An 18,720-nucleotide genomic window follows, 5' to 3' on the forward strand; every position below is an offset into this window, starting at 1 on the left:
AATTGACTGTTTTTTGGGGTTTTTTTTTCAGTCCACAGACAGTTGGTTGTATTGTAAGATTGGAGAAAGAGAATTTCCAGGTTCTAAACATGCACAATAAGGTATGCAGTGAAGCAAGTCTCTTTAACCTTAATACAATCTGTAAATATTATTCTCTCAATCTATTCCTACATTCAAAAGAAACATATTGGAGAAAAAAATTGCTTTTGTTTTATTCATACATACATACATATTGATTAAACAATTTATATGTCTTTGTTGTTGCCTTGTCATGTAATAGAAATTCTATATAATATTACTTTTAAATTGAAGACATATATTGAAATATTATTTCCACTGAATGAAATATTACAGTATTTGTAAATGGAATAAAGAATATAGAATAAATGTTCCAACTGGAACAGATATTTTATCATTGATATTACAAAGTTTCCATGGGTACTTCTGTTAGGAGGAACATATGTTTGAAGACTGAACTATTAAGCTCAGAAGCATTAACTTGGAATTGCCTGAACTAGCTAGCTCAGGAGCAGTGTGCAAACTCACACACTGAGTCAAGATATCAATGCTGATTTACACCAAGTAATATAAAAAATGTTATGTGTAAATGCTTTGAGCACATAAAAGAATTAAGGTAAATCTTATACAGCTCTGACCATGAGAACTTTTCTAAAGGCTTCAACTTAGCACTCTACAGAAATTTTCTTTATACTTTATTCCCATACCCATGTTGATGTATGAGTTAACTTTGTTTGATTTGACGAAATTTTACAATTGTCTAGGTTACATGTCATTGACTAATGCTTAAGTATGAGACTGCTATTTTTTGCAGTTCAGTATATAGTGGGTTTTGTGTTGAATTACACATACTCTGAAACTGCTTTCCACAATTGGATAAACACAAAAAAAGAATTGCATGTTGGTGGGTTTTGCGTTAAATTGTAATAAGAAATACCATTTTACACATACTCTATAAAATGCTTTCCGCAAAAAAACCTTACAGAGTGCACCGTTTCCAAATTTGTTATTTAGCTTACAAACATGTTTCTATTTCAGGTGGTCAATGTTAAGCCAGCTTCTATAACACGTAAGAAGGACACAAAGCATGCTGTAGCCCTCGATTCAGAGAACAACAATGTACAAGTCAAAGATATAGTTAAAGTTATTGATGGACCACATTCAGTATGTTGTTTAAAATAGTTTTTATATGGTGACACATGAATGTTTATCAAAGACATAACACAATATTATGACACAACATAATGAATCTGGTGGATAGCAATCTCATTAGTGATCAAACTACTGAACATCCACAGAAACATTACAAACCCAACCAGAACAATTAAAAGACTAATGATGAGATATAGAATGTAGAGGCACTTAAAATTATGGAATTAACTCATTTTATGGATATGTTTTATGTTTTATTGTGTGTGTATAATCTTATAGTCTAATTAATTTAAGGTTATACACACAATAAAACACAACACAAATACTGACTACAGTAAAGGAAACCATATTAGGGATAATTCAAAAACAGTCCTGAAACTTTCCGTTAGCTCCAAGCTGGATGAAAATTCAAACATGTTTATATGACATGTGTTACTTTCTCACAAACCTTTCAGAATTAACATGAAACATAAATGTTTTTGTTACTGTTTTTAATTTTTATTTGAGACTTGATGACTGTATTCTTATCAACTGATTGAAAATTGACAAAAGTTATTCAAAAGATTAATTAATTACTTGTGGCAAAAGATAAAACATCCATAACTAAAACTTGGAAACAAAAACTGATCCAAACACAGAAAAGTTATTTTAGTACCATCCTCATCAAATTACATAGGTGACGACACGTTTTGAACAATGAATATATTTATCAATTTATTTTCAAATAACTTGATGTAACATCTGGTTTCAAATTGTTTACATGGTTCACCTTTTTACTTGTAGGGTAGATCAGGAGAAATTAAACATTTATATAGAAGCTTCGCTTTTCTGCTGTCAAGGATGATGACAGAAAATGGAGGCTATTTTGTCTGTAGGACAAGACATCTTGTTTTGGCAGGTGGTTCCAAGGTAATTCTTTTAACAGAACTTATTGTTGTCAAAAATAACAAAAATGTAATTTTTAGTATGTTTTTTAAATAATATAATAAGAAGTAGAATTATGCAATCTTATATGTAGCCATGAGACTCTTTTTTTTTATTTTAGTTTTTGCACCTTGACTTGATAATGTAAGAAAAATAATAACTTTGTTAAATATTGTTTATTACACGTAATTACACCTTATGTAAGAATCCTGGGTTTTGATTGGTTGATAGCCAGTGTATTTTTCACCAATTTACTGTTATCAAATGAATATCGTTCATTTTTTAACACCGCCGGGGTATATGCAAAAAGGATATGCCTTTTTTACCCTCTCTGCCATGGTATTTGCCAAAAAATACTCTATCCGACTGGACGCTTGTAACGTCACGATCATCAATGCGTTTTTGAACGTTAACATTCGGTGTAATTAAACAGATATAGCATGTTCTTGAGGGGTATTTGCGAAAAATACCAGTCTTGAGAATGAATTTCCCTCGCCTTACGGGTCGCGAAATTTAACATTCTCTCGACTGGTATTTTTCGCAAATACCCCTCCTTAACATGATATATCTGTTCAATATTACTTTATATCAAGTAATGGTGGATAAATTCAAAACTGAAATGTATCAGGTTTATGGCAGCTTTGGGATAAGAAATAACATTAAAGATATGATGACTGAATTATTTATCAAATTGGATAATTTGCAATTCAGAATTATTGTGGCAGTTTCTCTATTTTTCTTCCCATTTTCTTCAGACAAACACATCAGGATTAAGTGTTACAGGATTCTCGCCAATGTCACCCCGTTTATCCAGTCCTGCCCACCCAGACAGTGGTGGAGGTGGTGCCCCAAGTATGGGTAGAGGAGGTGGAGGAGGAGCAGGCAGAGGTGGTTTGACAAAGAGGGACAAAGAACTGATAGGACAGACCGTTAGAATTATACAGGGACCATTCAAAGGTAGACATACATTTAGTCTTTCCTATGTATTTTGTTAGGATTATACAGGGACCATTCAAAGGTAGATTATACACTTAGTCTTTCCTATGTATTTTGTTAGGATTATACAGGGACCATTCAAAGGTAGATTATACACTTAGTCTTTCGTATGTATTTTGTTAGGATTATACAGGAACCATTCAAAGGTAGATTACACACTTAGTCTTTCCTATGTATTTTGTTAGGATTATACAGGGACCATTCAAAGGTAGATTATACACTTAGTCTTTCGTATGTATTTTGTTAGGATTATACAGGGACCATTCAAAGGTAGACATACATTTAGTCTTTCCTATGTATTTTGTTAGGATTATACAGGGACCATTCAAAGGTAGATTACACACTTAGTCTTTCCTATGTATTTTGTTAGGATTATACAGGGACCATTCAAAGGTAGATTATACACTTAGTCTTTCCTATGTATTTTGTTAGGATTATACAGGGACCATTCAAAGGTAGATTATACACTTAGTCTTTCCTATGTATTTTGTTAGGATTATACAGGGACCATTCAAAGGTAGACATACATTTAGTCTTTCCTATATATTTTTATAATTGATTTATTGTTGCTTTCTTATTCTCTGGTTGATAATATTCTGCATATTCTGGATGAGAACAAATGATACAATAGGTTTCTGTAAGATAAATTGATAGGGATGAAGGGTTGGAAATTTCAACGGAAATGAGGTTTGGTTGCATAGGGCAGACATTTTGCCTTGCAACTGGCCACCTAAGGACTCCTCAAAGAGTTGTAAGAGTTCTTAAAAGTTCTTTAAATGAAAGGGTTGTTTCAGGAATGGATAGAGGTGGATGAAATAGAAGACTAAGAGTGTCAAGGAATTGATAGACTGACCATAAGAACATACTAGACTATTTAAAGTTTATACATCTGTTTAGTGCAGTTGTCTTTTAAGGATGGAATTAAAGCCTTAATGCAATGTCCAATAAAGATGGAATTAAAGCCTTAATGCATTTATTTAAACTTAACTGTCTTTCAAGAACTTGTTTGTATTAGTCCAAGATTTCAAACATTTGGTTTGTAAAGCTCTAATGGAATCCTGTACAATTCTTTAAAAAAATTATTTATGAAAATGTGAAATGAAGAAAATTAAAAGATTGTGTATTGTATTTTTAGGTTATATTGGTATTGTTAAGGATGCCACAGAGTCCACAGCTAGAGTGGAGCTACATTCCAGTTGTAAAACAATATCTGTGGATAAAAATCGTCTGGCATCACTCACGTATGTAACACTGTTAATAGTAAACATTTCCTTTTGAAAAATGTGTCTGGCATCTGTCACAAATGCTACAGAAATCAGCATTAAGCCATGTTAGTATAATATAATTGACAGAAAAATGTGAGATTTCATACAGTCATCAAAGTAAGTGAACAAAAATCCTCTTAGCTTCTTTAGATTTTATGTACACGGGACAAAAATTTAATGGCATCTGTTTCGGTTGTAACATATCTAGATAGAAATTCTTAGTTTTGTCATTCTGGTATGGAAATGTTTTAAACTGGACAATATTTATTTTATTTACCTTCTTTCAAATTTTGAATTTCTTATTTAATTTTGTCTAGTTGTTGAAATCTTTAAAGTTGCTGTCAGTTTGTAACAGACAAATATTTAAGATACTAGACTAATCTAAAATAATGTATAAGCTTAGATGAAGGTGGAATATTTGAAAACTTACATTTTATTGAATTTTTCTATTTCTTTGCAGAGGAGGCAGACCAAAAGATGGTTCCACGTCTGCATATGGCAGGACACCTGTGTATGGTGGACAGACACCAATGTATGGATCTCGTACTCCCATGTATGGCTCACAGACACCATTACACGATGGATCACGCACACCTCATTATGGTAGTCAGACACCATCTCATGAACCAGGAAATCGTACTCCAGGACAAAGTGCTTGGGATCCAGCTAACCCCAACACACCAGCCAGGTAAACAAAAAAAGTTTAAATGAGTTTGAAATTGCATTGTTTCTCATCTATATTACAGCAGTTATAAGATAACATAAAAATATAATCGAAAATACATTCAATCTCTTTGACACATTCCCCGTTTCCATTCTCAATTTTATGAATAAAAAATGCTTTATCAACATTTTGTAATACAGGGATTCTACCTGACCATATCGGGTATTTATTCAAATCTTAACAGGAAGTTATGATAATATTAAAAATCCGACAGGGATAAAAAACATAAACAGTGTCAAAATGTTCAGGCTTTAGTTAAATCTTTATTTGGGTAAAATGATACAAGCATACATTCTGTATTGTGTCTATTATACTGTTAGAGGCAAATGATGTTTAACAACTATATTAATATTAATGTGTAAACACATTAATTATGAGCTATGAAAGTCAAGAAGTTCATGTATTTTTCTGAGTAGGTTTAAAAAAATTTCAAACAAATTTACTTTACTGTGGGTTAGCATTCGTAAGCTGTCACTATCCTATAGATTAACAACTGTTGGTTATATTGATAATTTAGAATCTTCATAGAAGCTGGAGCATGAATGTTATGTTAATTAATTCTTTGATGTGTCATTTGTATGCACAAGTGACATCCCTTCGTACTATGTTTCAATTCCAACATGTCTACCGAGTCAATGCGTTTATTGTCTCCCTTGAACAGGTTCATAATTTTATCTTTGTGTATAGTTATTTGATTTAATTTTAAATCATTACAAAATTTATAAATTTAATAGGTTTTAGTATTTATTATTGGTTTATTAAAGACATATATGTATATCTATAATTTTATTAATTTGTCTTGAATGAAACAAGTGTTCATCTTTTTCAGAGTGAATGATTTTGACTACAATTTTGAATCACCGTCACCTGGGAATTACGACACACCTAACCCGGCCACTCCAGGTTACCCAGCTGACACACCCAGTCCAATAGGAGGACCCTTTACACCACAGACACCAGGAACAAGTTATTCTCCCTATGGTGGACAGTCATCAGCCTCTCCTGGAAGCTACCATTGTAAGTACTCAGTCATCTTTAGCTGTTTAGAAGGTTGATAAACAAACAATCCTCCATGCATACAGCAGACTTCATTAAACCAAGCTATTTGTTTCAAGTTTTCTCTGAAAACCTGTCTTTAAAGGAATGGTAATTCAATTGTAATTCAGCAGTTAATAATTTCAAATATTGGAAATTCTGTATATTTTTATTTTTAGTATTATTTTAGATTGATAACTCTACAGTGTTGAATAGTTTATGATCTTCAATAATTGGTTTCGAACAACCATTCAAGATTAGTAAATTTTTTTAAATAAGCTAATTGTTTATCAAATTGACACAGGAGGATCTTGTAATTAGTAACAGATTGTACTTGAGATACTGTAAACCAACTTATTTTCGCGGATACTTTATTTCGCGTTTTACCCTATTGAGTCAACTTCGCGGCTATTTAAATTCACGATTTTCAAATTTACTTGTTGTAGTTAAATAAGGAATGATCCAAGTTTTACATATTCGCGACGATTTATATTCGTGTTATTTTTCTACTCTTGAAAATCGCGAAAAAATAAATCGCTCGCGAAAATAAGTTGGTTTACAGTATGAATGAAAGGAGATGTGGGGTATACATCAATGAAACAGCAACCCATCTACACAAATTAGCAAGATACATCTAGAGATTAACATAGAGCCTTCAACAAAAGACGTGTCTATGCAATATGTCAACTCTAAATCATCCTGAGTCTGAATAAGTTGTGAATAAATTTATAACAAACAAAGATCAGTCAGTGTTCTACATATTGCACCCCCACTTAATATTGGGATGTGTTCTGCATTGAGAAATTAATTAGAAAAGGGTTCATACCTTGTTTACTTTGATATGTTAACTATTCAGATTGAGTCATTCTTGAAAAATAATGGCTGCTATGTGTTTGTGTAAAATTTTTTACAACTAAAATTTATTGAATGTTTTGTATTTTATTTATAATAACATGCATATGATATTATAGCACCTAGTCCTGCTGGTGGAGGTTTTGGTGGTAGTTCACCTAGTCCATTAGGGTACCAGACATCACCATCCCCAGGCTTCAATGCAGGAACCCCCTCACCAATGGGGTACAGTCCTATGACACCAGGTGCACCTTATACACCACAGACACCTGGAATGTTTATGGATCATGGTATGTCAGACTGGCACACCACCGAGATAGAAGTTAAGATCAAGGAAACGCACGATGATACAAATCTTATATTCCAGAAAGGACAAATCAGAAGTGTTTCGGTAAGTCATATTCTAAAAAGGACAAATCAATAATGTACCCATAAATCTTTTATAATCTTTTTAGATCATGTTCTTAAATCACTTTTTACTGAAATGTTCTTCGCATTGAAAATTCTATGTACCCAAATTGTCTTGTTGAAAAGAGTCATTATCATAAATTTTATTTTGCAGGGAGGGATGTGTTCAGTATATGTGACAGAGCAGGATAAAGTCATTAATATAGCATCAGAACATTTAGAGCCAATACCACCAGAAGTTGGAGATAAGGTATAGTACTTCCTGGTTAAAACATTTGCATACATTATTCCTTACACCAAAATACTTAGATACTGCTTCAAGAAGAATCACTACATATTCAGTAAGCCTTTCAGTCTACATAGGTGGATAAAAACTAATGCCAGAATATAGATATGTTGTCCTCTACATGTCTTTTGGTTTTTTATGCCCCTGCCATAGTGGAGGGGGCATTAAATTTAATCCTCGTCTGTTTACGTCCGTACATCCCGAAATTGGTTTCCGTTTTCTAACTTTAGTTAACATCAACCAAATGTTATGAAACTTATACGAGATGATTATTACCACAAACACAGATCAAGTTTGAATTTGGGTGGCATCACTTTTACCTTTCTAGAGTTATGCCCCTTTACAAATGGAAAAATTGCTGAATTTTTCGTTTCCATTCCCTACCTTAAGTTTGCCTCAACCAAATGTTATAAATCTTATACACAATGCTTATTACCACAAAACACAGATCAATTTTGTATTTTGATGGCATCATTTTTACTGTTCTTGAATTATGTCCCTTTATAAGGTTATATGCAAGCGGGGGCATCATCTGTGTCCCATGGACACATTCCCCTTTTATTTAATCATTGGGTTGCCATTGGTTGCATTGACCTATACCCTACATCTCCTTTAATATATCCACCTTCTCAAATGCCTTTATCTTATATCCACCTTCTCAAATGCCTTTATCTTATATCCACCTTCTCAAATGTCTTTATCTTATATCCACCTTCTCAAATGTCTTTATCTTGTATCCACCTTCTCAAATGCCTTTATCTTGTATCCACCTTCTCAAATGCCTTTATCTTATATCCACCTTCTCAAATGCCTTTATCTTATATCCACCTTCTCAAATGCCTTTATCTTATATCCACCTTCTCAAATGCCTTTATCTTATATCCACCTTCTCAAATGTCTTTATCTTATATCCACCTTCTCAAATGTCTTTATCTTATATCCACCTTCTCAAATGTCTTTATCTTATATCCACCTTCTCAAATGCCTTTATCTTATATCCACCTTCTCAAATGCCTTTATCTTATATGCACCTTCTCAAATGCCTTTATCTTATATCCACCTTCTCAAATGTCTTTATCTTATATCCACCTTCTCAAATGCCTTTATCTTATATCCACCTTCTCAAATGTCTTTATCTTATATCCACCTTCTCAAATGTCTTTATCTTATATCCACCTTCTCAAATGTCTTTATCTTATATCCACCTTCTCAAATGCCTTTATCTTATATCCACCTTCTCAAATGCCTTTATCTTATATGCACCTTCTCAAATGCCTTTATCTTATATCCACCTTCTCAAATGTCTTTATCTTATATCCACCTTCTCAAATAATGGCTTTATCTTATATCCACCTTCTCAAATGCCTTTATCTTATATCCACCTTCTCAAATGTCTTCAATGGCCTCAGTGACTGAATGGTCTAAGTAGTTCATCTACTCTTTCAGTAGCCTGTCAAAACTGATGTTGCAAGTTAGAACCCCCCATGTGGCAGGTGGGTTTGACTCCAATCTTAATTGACTAGGATTGGAAATTTCCTGCTGAATGTCCTGGTTCTATCTGGGCACTCCGGCTTCCGTAACCAATAAAACCTAACCGCCATAATAAAGCCATTAGTGCTGAAAGAGGCGTTAAACACCAACAATCAATCAATCAAATGTCTTCAACCCTACAAAAACATAGTCCATTATCCACAGTAACTACTTCAAAGAAATTGGTTTGTATTATAGGTGTCTTCCTATACCTTCACAAAGATATCCACAGGGTGTTTTATAGGTGCCTTCCTATACCTTCTCAAAGATAACCACAGGGTGTTTTATAGGTGTCTTCCTATACCTTCTCAAAGATAACCACAGGGTGTTTTATAGGTGTCTTCCTATACTTTCACAAAGATAACCACAGGGTGTTTTATAGGTGTCTTCTTATACTTTCACAAAGATAACCACTGGGTGTTTTATAGGTACCTTCTTATACTTTCACAAAGATATCCACAGGGTGTTTTATAGGTGCCTTCTTATACTTTCACAAAGATATCCACAGGGTGTTTTATAGGTGTCTTTGTATACCTTCACTAAGGTTTCTTCCTATGCCTTCACAAAGATAACCACATGGTGTTTTATAGGTGTCTACCTATACTTTCACAAAGATATCCACAGGGTGTTTTATAGGTGCCTTCTTATACCTTCACACACATAACCACAGGGTGTTTTATAGGTGTCTTCCTATGCATTCACAAAGGTAACCACAGGGCGTTTTATAGGTGTCTTCCTATACCTTCACAAAGATAACCACAAGGTGTTTTATGTGTCTTCCTATACCTTCACAAAGATAACCACAGGGTGTTTTATAGGTGTCTTCCTATACCTTCACAAAGATAACCACAGGGTGTTTTATAGGTGTCTTCCTATACCTTCACAAAGATAACCACAGGGTGTTTTATAGGTGTCTTCCTATACCTTCACAAAGATAACCACAGGGTGTTTTATAGGTGTCTTTATATACCTTCACAAAGGTGTCTCCCTATGTCTTCACAAAGATAACCACAGGGTGTTTTATAGGTGTCTTCCTATACCTTCACAAAGATAACCACAGGGTGTTTTATAGGTGTCTTCCTATACCTTCACAAAGATAACCACAGGGTGTTTTATAGGTGTCTTCCTATACCTTCACAAAGGTGTCTTCCTATGTCTTCACAAAGATAACCACAATTAATACAATGCTTAGTAAAAGATAGGTAGAAAAATTACAGCACTAGAATTACAATTTAGAGAAATGAACAGATCCAGAAAACTATATGTATATGAGACATTCATCACACTGTTTGCATGCCATGATTGTTTCTAGAAAATTTGAGAAGGTGATACTTAAGATTTAAAATGTGTATTTGATCCATATGTCAATTTGAAGAATAAAATATGATTTACCTATGCAGGTGATGATTTAAGAATCACTCAGGAGGAGGTTTCTTGTATGATAGATTACACTGATTTATTTCAGCAAACTTTAGCATGTGTTATTATATATTTATTACAGGCTAAAGTGATAACTGGGGACGAGAGAGAAACAGTAGGAACTTTGCTCAGCATTGACAGTGGAGAAGGTGTACTGAAAACAGAGGACTCACAGATCAAAATGTTACCCTTACGATATCTATGTAAAGCTTCTGGTCATTGAGGATCATTACCGTAACAATATATGTGTAAAGCTTCTGGTCATTGAGGAACACAGGAATTATGTACAGTGAAATAACATAAATTATTCATATGAATATTTGTAATATAAGGAATTACTGAAGTTTAAAGATTTTAATGTGGTTTACATTTAACCATTTGAACATCTGACTCTGCTCCTGTATGTGCTAAGTATTAGATAAGCAAGTATTATTTCCTTGGACAGAAAGATTATTAGTAAACATACTGTAATAAATATTTCACATTAGAAATTCAGTTTGTAAAACGCCATCCTTGAAGGTCATTAAAATGATGTCATAATCATTTACTTGAATTGCATGTTTTGGGGGATAGAAATCATCATATATACAACACAATTGACAATAATGTGTAAAAGAAAATGTTTTGGTATGGTTTTTACAGGTCTGTACTATGCTATCTCATTTCACTTTTTTTATGGCAGCAGTTATATCTGATGTGTTGACACAGAGAAGGGTCAAGTTTCAGCAGAAGGTGAACTATATAAAGCTATTTACTTACATCTTTTTTATTAAGTCTTCCAAACGAAGTTTGGGAAGACTTATTGTTTTTGCTCAGTTCTTATTATTATTATTATTCTTCTTCCTCTTCCTCTTCCTCTTCCGCCGCTTTTAAATTTGAACTTGTCCGCACCCGTTCTCCAAAACCGCTTGTCAGATTAACTTAGGGTTTCACAATATGTTAGACTAACATGTCTAGTGGTGCAATCAGGGTTTTGTTTGTGCAATGGGGTTTATAAAGGGGTACTTTGAGGGGCAAAAAGAAAAGAGGGTTTTTCTATAGAACCCTATGGGATTTTATTTTTTTAAATTTTCAAATGATTATAAATTGAAAACCGTTTGTGATAGACACAATCTTTTTAATTGAAAATGTTCTAAATGATAAAACCCATTAAATGAAATACAGGGTTAGTCCCCAGGGGTCATCCCCACCCCCTGCCATTTAAGAAAGTTCTAATACCTTGTAAGTGGTCAAGATCCCCACCCCTAAACCATATATATTCTGGTTTGTCATGCTAAGATGGTTTGAATGATATACAGGGTTAGTCCCCAGGGGTCATCCCGACCCCCTGCCATTTGAGAAAGTTCTAATATCTTGTAAATGGTCGAGATCCCCACCCCTAAACCATATATATTCTGGTTTGTCATGATAAAGCACATGAAATGAAATACAGGGTTAGTCCCCAGGGGTCACCCCCACCCCATGCCATTTAAGAAAGTTCTAATATCTTGTAAGTGGTTAAGATCCCCACCCCTAAACCATATATATTCTGGTTTGTCATGCTAAGATGGTTTGAATGATATACAGGGTTAGTCCCCAGGGGTCATCCCGACCCCCTGCCATTTGAGAAAGTTCAAATATCTTGTAAATGGTCGAGATCCCCACCCCTAAACCATATATATTCTGGTTTGTCATGCTAAGATGGTTTGATGATATACAGGGTTAGTCCCCAGGGGTCATCCCGACCCCCTGCCATTTGAGAAAGTTCTAATATCTTGTAAATGGTCGAGATCCCCACCCCTGAACCATATATATTCTGGTTTGTCATGCTAAGATGGTTTGAATGATATACAGGGTTAGTCCTTAGGGGTCATCCCGACCCCCTGCCATTTGAGAAAGTTCAAATATCTTGTAAATGGTCGAGATCCCCACACCTAAACCATATATATTCTGGTTTGTCATGCTAAGATGGTTTGAATGATATACAGGGTTAGTCCCCAGGGGTCATCCTGACCCCCTGCCATTTGAGAAAGTTATAATATCTTGTAAATGGTCGAGATCCCCACCCCTAAACCATATATATTCTGGTTTGTCATGATAAAGCACATCAAATGAAATACAGGGTTAGTCCCCAGGGGTCACCCCCCACCCCATGCCATTTAAGAAAGTTCTAATATCTTGTAAGTGGTCAAGATCCCCACCCCTAAACCATATATATTCTGGTTTGTCATGCTAAGATGGTTTGAATGATATGCAGGGTTAGTCCCCAGGGGTCATCCCGACCCCCTGCCATTTGAGAAAGTTCTAATATCTTGTAAATGGTCGAGATCCCCACCCCTAAACCATATATATTCTGGTTTGTCATGATAAAGCACATCAAATGAAATACAGGGTTAGTCCTCAGGGGTCACCCCCACCCCCAGCCATTCAAGAAAGTTCTAATGTAAGTGGTTAAGATCCCCACCCCTAAACCATATATATTCTGGTTTGTCATGCTATGATGGTTTGAATGATATACAGGGTTAGTCCCCAGGGGTCATCCCGACCCCCTGCCATTTGAGAAAGTTCTAATATCTTGTAAATGGTCGAGATCCCCACCCCTTAACCATATATATTCTGGTTTGTCATGATAAAGCACATTAAATGAAATACAGGGTTAGTCCCCAGGGGTCACCCCCGACCCCTGCCATTTAAGAAAGTTCTAATATCTTGTAAGTGGTCAAGATCCCCACCCCTAAACCATATATATTCTGGTTTGTCATGATAAAGCACATGAAATGAAATACAGGGTTATTCCCCAGGGGTCACCCCCAGCCCCTTCTATTTAAGAAAGTTCTAATATCTTGTAAGTGGTCAAGATCCCCACCCCTAAACCATATATATTCTGGTTTGTCATACCAAGATGGTTTGAATGATATACAGGGTTAGTCCCCAGGGGTCACCCCACCCCCTGCTATTTAAGAAAGTTCTAATATCTTGTAAGTGGTCAAGATCCCCACCCCTAAACCATATATATTCTGGTTTGTCATACCAAGATGGTTTGAATGATATACAGGGTTAGTCCCCAGGGGTCATCCCGACCTCCTGCCATTTGAGAAAGTTCTAATATCTTGTAAATGGTCGAGATCCCCACCCCTAAACCATATATATTCCTGTTCATCATGTCTCGAACATTTGAATGACGTATACGGTCAGTCCCCACTGAGTTCCCCCCACCCCCAATGTTCTAGTATCTTGTAAATGGTCGAGATCCCCACCCCTAAACCATATATATTCTGGTTTGTCATGCCAAGATGATTTGAATGATATACAGGGGTAGTCCCCAGGCATCACTAATGCATTAACTTTACTGGACCAAACCAATTTTCACTGGACTTTGTCCAATGTCAGGCGACACTGGGAATTACGAATTATGGGAGCTTCGTTTGGGAGACTTCGTAACAGCATCCTGTTACAATCATTTCTTGTTGGTCATGTAAGTTTCAAAAAAAATGACAGAGGTGGTCTGCAGCCATCAATCAATCAGTCATGAATAATTTGATTAGTTCCCTAAATAAATGTTTATATAAGATCTTTAAAAATCAGCTTAATGTTTTAATCACATTCTACTAGTTGAGAGAAATCAAGCTTCTCAACGATCAAAATTAGTGTTCTTCAAAATTTTATATTTCCAATGAAATAATTCCTGTAAATTGTGAGGTTCAAATTTCTTGAAATTTTTATATTTTTGTCAACAGGTCGTTAAATTTTTTTGTTCAAAATTTTATGAAAATAAAACTAGCCAAATATATTTTAGTCAAAATGTAGGATACCCCTTAAGGACATGGAAATTGAATTTTGAAATGAGGTATGCATCATATATCATCTTGTTTTGTGACCGTTTTACATTAGTATGTTGTCAAGGACATGGAAAATTGCAATTGTTTCATACTTTGTAAATAGAACATCTTATTTTACCAAAATGTTTGAAAATATGTATTTGTTTTGTTGGAAGTGCTTATTATGTAAGTTATGTCTTGGAAATAAAAGATTATTTCCAGTTTGCTTGTTACTTTTTTTTTCTTTGTAAATATAATAAGAGTGCACAAGCTGAAAAGTCTTGCCTGATTTACTGACGATTGAAAGTCTAAAAGATAAAGGTTTTACTACAAGTATCGCATAAAATTGTCATTAGAAATGATCTATGACTATGAGGTCAAGTCCAGATAAACCCTGCCAGACTGACATGTACGCTTTACAATCATTCCATACACCAAATAAAGTTGACCTATTCTTTACAATATCAAAGAAACATACCAAACCATGAAAATTTAATGTTGACCAGGACACCTGAAAATGAGGTCACAGTCAAATGATACATGCCAGACAGACATGTACACCTTACATCATTACATACACCAAATATAGTTGACCTACTGCTTATAGTATTTGAAAAACAGACCAAAACTCAAAACTTACCATTGACAAATGAACCATGAAAATGAGGTCAAAGTCAGATGAAACTTGCCAGACTGACATGTACCCATTACAATCATTCCATATATTGCATATAGTTGACCTACTGCTTATAGTATCTGATAAATGGACCAAATGACGTAACTTAAATATTGGTCACTGATCCTTAAAATTAGGTCAGGCGAACCCTGTCTGATGGATATTTAGACCTTGCAAGGAATCCATATACCAATTATAGTTATCCTATTATTCATAATAAGTGAAAAATTCCAATGACAAAAAAATACTGGTATACATTTTTTTAAGCAGTCGCTGAACCATGAAAACTGGGTAAAGTACAATGGACATATAATAGAAGGAAACTTGGTAACATTAGGCATCTGAATACAAGGTATGAAGCATCCAGGTCTTCTGTCCTCTGAAATATAAAGCTTTATACAAATAGTTTATGCTGCTGCCTGATTGTAATACCTATTGTCTTGCATTTTGAGACTTTCGTTTTAGGCAAAGATAAGAAGATGTGGTATGCTTGCCAATTACGTAATTATCTACCATAAACCAAATTATGTGGATGAAAGCAACTATAGGTCACAGTAGGGCATTGAAGTATAGTAGGCTTTCACCCTAGGACAATTATTTATTTATATATGTAGTTATGTGTGTATTTACATCAGCTGATTCACCCTATCAACCTTCAGGCATAAAAGCCAATAAATGGACTTCAATTAACCCTTGGTAAAACTTAAATTCAACTGTGTTGCTCACCTATACGCATCTTATCTACGACAATGGCCACTCTTGACTAAAATCAATGTGGGAATCAACTTAGATATATTAATACACATTTTGACCTAAATTCCATTGAACAGTATCTTGCACATGCATAAGATACTAATATAATACTTTCAAAATTCTTATCAACTGATTCAATTGTACAAATACTTTTTTAAAATTTATTCATAAATAGTAAATCATTATAAATTTTGATTTACAAAGGAACTATATACAAGTGTATATTTAAAATAAAAGGGTTGTTCGACCAAACTTTTCTTATATTAAGGGCAAATAACATGTCAAAAGTTGGCAGTTGATGATTAAAATGGTGTAAAAAATTCCTGCAAGTCATAAAAACACATAATTAGTTTCATGATATGTCTTCAACTTAGTATTCTGCACCATCTCTAAAACCAGAGTGATCGCATAGATCCAGCATGGCTGAATCAAAAATAGGAGAAAAATGATCATTTACAGGCAATAACTCACATAAAAAGTCAAACAACAGTGTCGGCCATGTTGACATATTTGAAGATCTTGTCTTGCTGGTTATTTTTTTCTTGAAAGTTTGTCTTTTTTATAGTTTTCAAGATAATAGACAAAAATGAAAAAAATTGGTAAAATTCGTCATTAGCAACAATTATTTTAAGAAGCTATGACGATGTAAATGGAGAGTAGGTAGAATTCAACATTTTGAACATTTATGCCCGTCAGATTTTCTCCACCTATAGGATAGCATTTTACCCCTCCGTTCATTTTTTAGCCTTGTCAACCATATTAACAGGCGGGATTATCTGACACATTTTTAAAACTAGATACTCCTGTGATGATTTCGGCCTAGATTGGTTTTTATTGGTCCAATAATATCAGAGAACTTTTTTAAAAAGTTAACGAACCACAATGGATGCCAAGTGATGAGAATAGCTCACTTGATTCTTTTGGTCAGGTGAGCTAAAATGTGGTGAACATGTTGTTTCATTTTAAGAACACAGTTGCATTTAACCAGACGAAGACTCTATGTGCAAGTACCTGTTATACCCATTTATTTCCATACAACAATATCATAGAAGATAAATTTGTAAGTATAACAAACACATTTAATTCCAAGATATCCTATCTCAACCATTTCTTTTGGTAAAGTGCTTCCCCTATCAGGCATGTGAGGAGATGATGAACCTTATTTGATATTAGGATAGAGCAATGGCCAAGGTTAAATGCTCCGTCACATTAAATTTATTCACTTTTACCTTATTAATAGAAAACTGTAACCTTTTAACGAATGAACATTTTTTAATTACTTGAAAAAAATTCATAATGGGTCTACCATTTGGAGATAGATACACTGCAAAATAACAATATAATTGAAAAATCTCTTTTTCAAACATTTATTTTTAAAGATTTAATAAACTTAATGGACTATACTTAAGAATTGAATGCTTCTTTTTATTATGTTATTGTTGTGTAAAAGTGTTGACCATGCACATTTTGTATAAAGCGATTCATACTTAAATGTACACATGGTCAATTATGAACAGAAGCATTAAATTCTTATACATGTAATTACATTTTTATGCTAAAACCATGAAATCAAGTTCTTCAAGCTTTTAATTTGTTTTTTCTATGCATTTTTTTGTACCTTGTCAATTCATAGCTGTTGTATTCTATACAGAAATACAATATGATATTGGAGTGCCTCACCAGTGTTGTATTCTATACAGAAATATAATTTGATATTGGAGTGCCTCACCAGTGTTGTATTCTATACAGAAATATAATTTGATATTGGAGTGCCTCACCAGTGTTGTATTCTATACAGAAATACAATATGATATTGGAGTGCCTCACCAGTGTTGTATTCTATACAGAAATATAATTTGATATTGGAGTGCCTCACCAGTGTTGTATTCTATACAGAAATATAATTTGATATTGGAGTGTCTCACCAGTGTTATCAGCCAATCATAGCTGTTGTATTCTATACAGAAATATAATTTGATATTGGAGTGCTTCACCAGTGTTATCAGCCAATCATAGCTGTTGTATTCTATACAGAAATACAATTTGATATTGGAGTGCCTCACCAGTGTTGTCAGCAAATCAGCATTACAGATTCCAATGATTCATACATGTAATGTAAGTATTATGATTATATTTAACATCAAGACGAGGGATGGTAATATACTTTACCTTGACCTTTTGTTCACTGTTTTGTAATTTTTATGCTACAGGAGTTTAAAGGTGGGTAAAGTTTAAAATACTTTTTCAATATTTGAAATTTGAAAAAAAAATAATATTTGAAGAATAATTCTTTTTAATTTCTGAAATCTGAAATGAGAAAAAATTGACCCTTCACAATTTCTTTTTACCCCCCCCCCCCCTTTTTTCCCCCCCAAAATTCTTTCCCTAAAGATATGGTCATGATCTCAATTCAAATTTCCAATGGAGTTTGAAACCATAATTACCCATTTAAATTTACCATAGTGCTAACTTAATCTATTTTATAATAGAATTTAAAATATAGTGTCAAATCTTTCATATGGATTTTTTTGTAAAAAAAAAAGATGCAACATTTGCAGATATTTTTACTGGTCTTCCTTTATAAATATGCATTTCTTTAAACATAATTTAAAAGCAGTGTAAGGGAAGTAACCAAAACATATTTGGATTACCTCCCTTACACTGTTTTAAATTATCTTAATTATTCATTAACCATTACTTTATACATAATTCAAAAGCAGTGTAAGGGAGATAATTTCAATGATGTTTTTGATTTATCTCCCTTACACTGCTTTAAATTAAGTTTTGTACTAAAATATTTGTCCATTAACCAGGACAACCTTGTTTTTCCCCCTTTTTTGCCCCTAATTCCTAAACGGTTTGAGCCATAACCCCCCCAAAGCAAA

General features: G+C 33.9%; 1 protein-coding gene and 1 long non-coding RNA gene across 3 annotated transcripts in view; one reads left to right on the forward strand and one right to left on the reverse strand.

The window, feature by feature from the left end:
• LOC127706492 (transcription elongation factor SPT5-like) overlaps positions 1 to 11,377 on the forward strand; it is a 34,367-nt gene extending 22,990 nt beyond the window's left edge. Inside the window, exons 16-25 of the mRNA XM_052211144.1 lie at positions 32 to 101; positions 1,057 to 1,182; positions 1,954 to 2,079; positions 2,850 to 3,051; positions 4,226 to 4,331; positions 4,816 to 5,043; positions 5,909 to 6,096; positions 7,086 to 7,357; positions 7,529 to 7,624; positions 10,692 to 11,377. Of these exons, the coding sequence (XP_052067104.1) occupies positions 32 to 101; positions 1,057 to 1,182; positions 1,954 to 2,079; positions 2,850 to 3,051; positions 4,226 to 4,331; positions 4,816 to 5,043; positions 5,909 to 6,096; positions 7,086 to 7,357; positions 7,529 to 7,624; positions 10,692 to 10,832 (1,555 nt within the window). The 3' untranslated portion in view covers positions 10,833 to 11,377. The remainder of the gene's footprint in view (positions 1 to 31; positions 102 to 1,056; positions 1,183 to 1,953; positions 2,080 to 2,849; positions 3,052 to 4,225; positions 4,332 to 4,815; positions 5,044 to 5,908; positions 6,097 to 7,085; positions 7,358 to 7,528; positions 7,625 to 10,691) is intronic.
• On the reverse strand, positions 8,289 to 8,912 carry LOC127706493 (uncharacterized). 2 transcript variants are annotated; one of them, XR_007984494.1, is made up of 3 exons: positions 8,721 to 8,912; positions 8,431 to 8,633; positions 8,289 to 8,343 (listed from the first exon to the last, which is right to left on the reverse strand). It is a non-coding gene; the product is annotated as an uncharacterized LOC127706493 (long non-coding RNA). The 2 variants fall into 2 exon arrangements; XR_007984493.1 differs by having other exon boundaries at positions 8,431 to 8,546; positions 8,692 to 8,912.
• Positions 11,378 to 18,720: the final 7,343 nt, after the last annotated feature.

Source organism: Mytilus californianus, unplaced genomic scaffold (genome assembly GCF_021869535.1).
Source record: "Mytilus californianus isolate M0D057914Y unplaced genomic scaffold, xbMytCali1.0.p SCAF_6, whole genome shotgun sequence".
NCBI classification, from domain to species: Eukaryota; Metazoa; Mollusca; class Bivalvia; order Mytilida; family Mytilidae; genus Mytilus; species Mytilus californianus.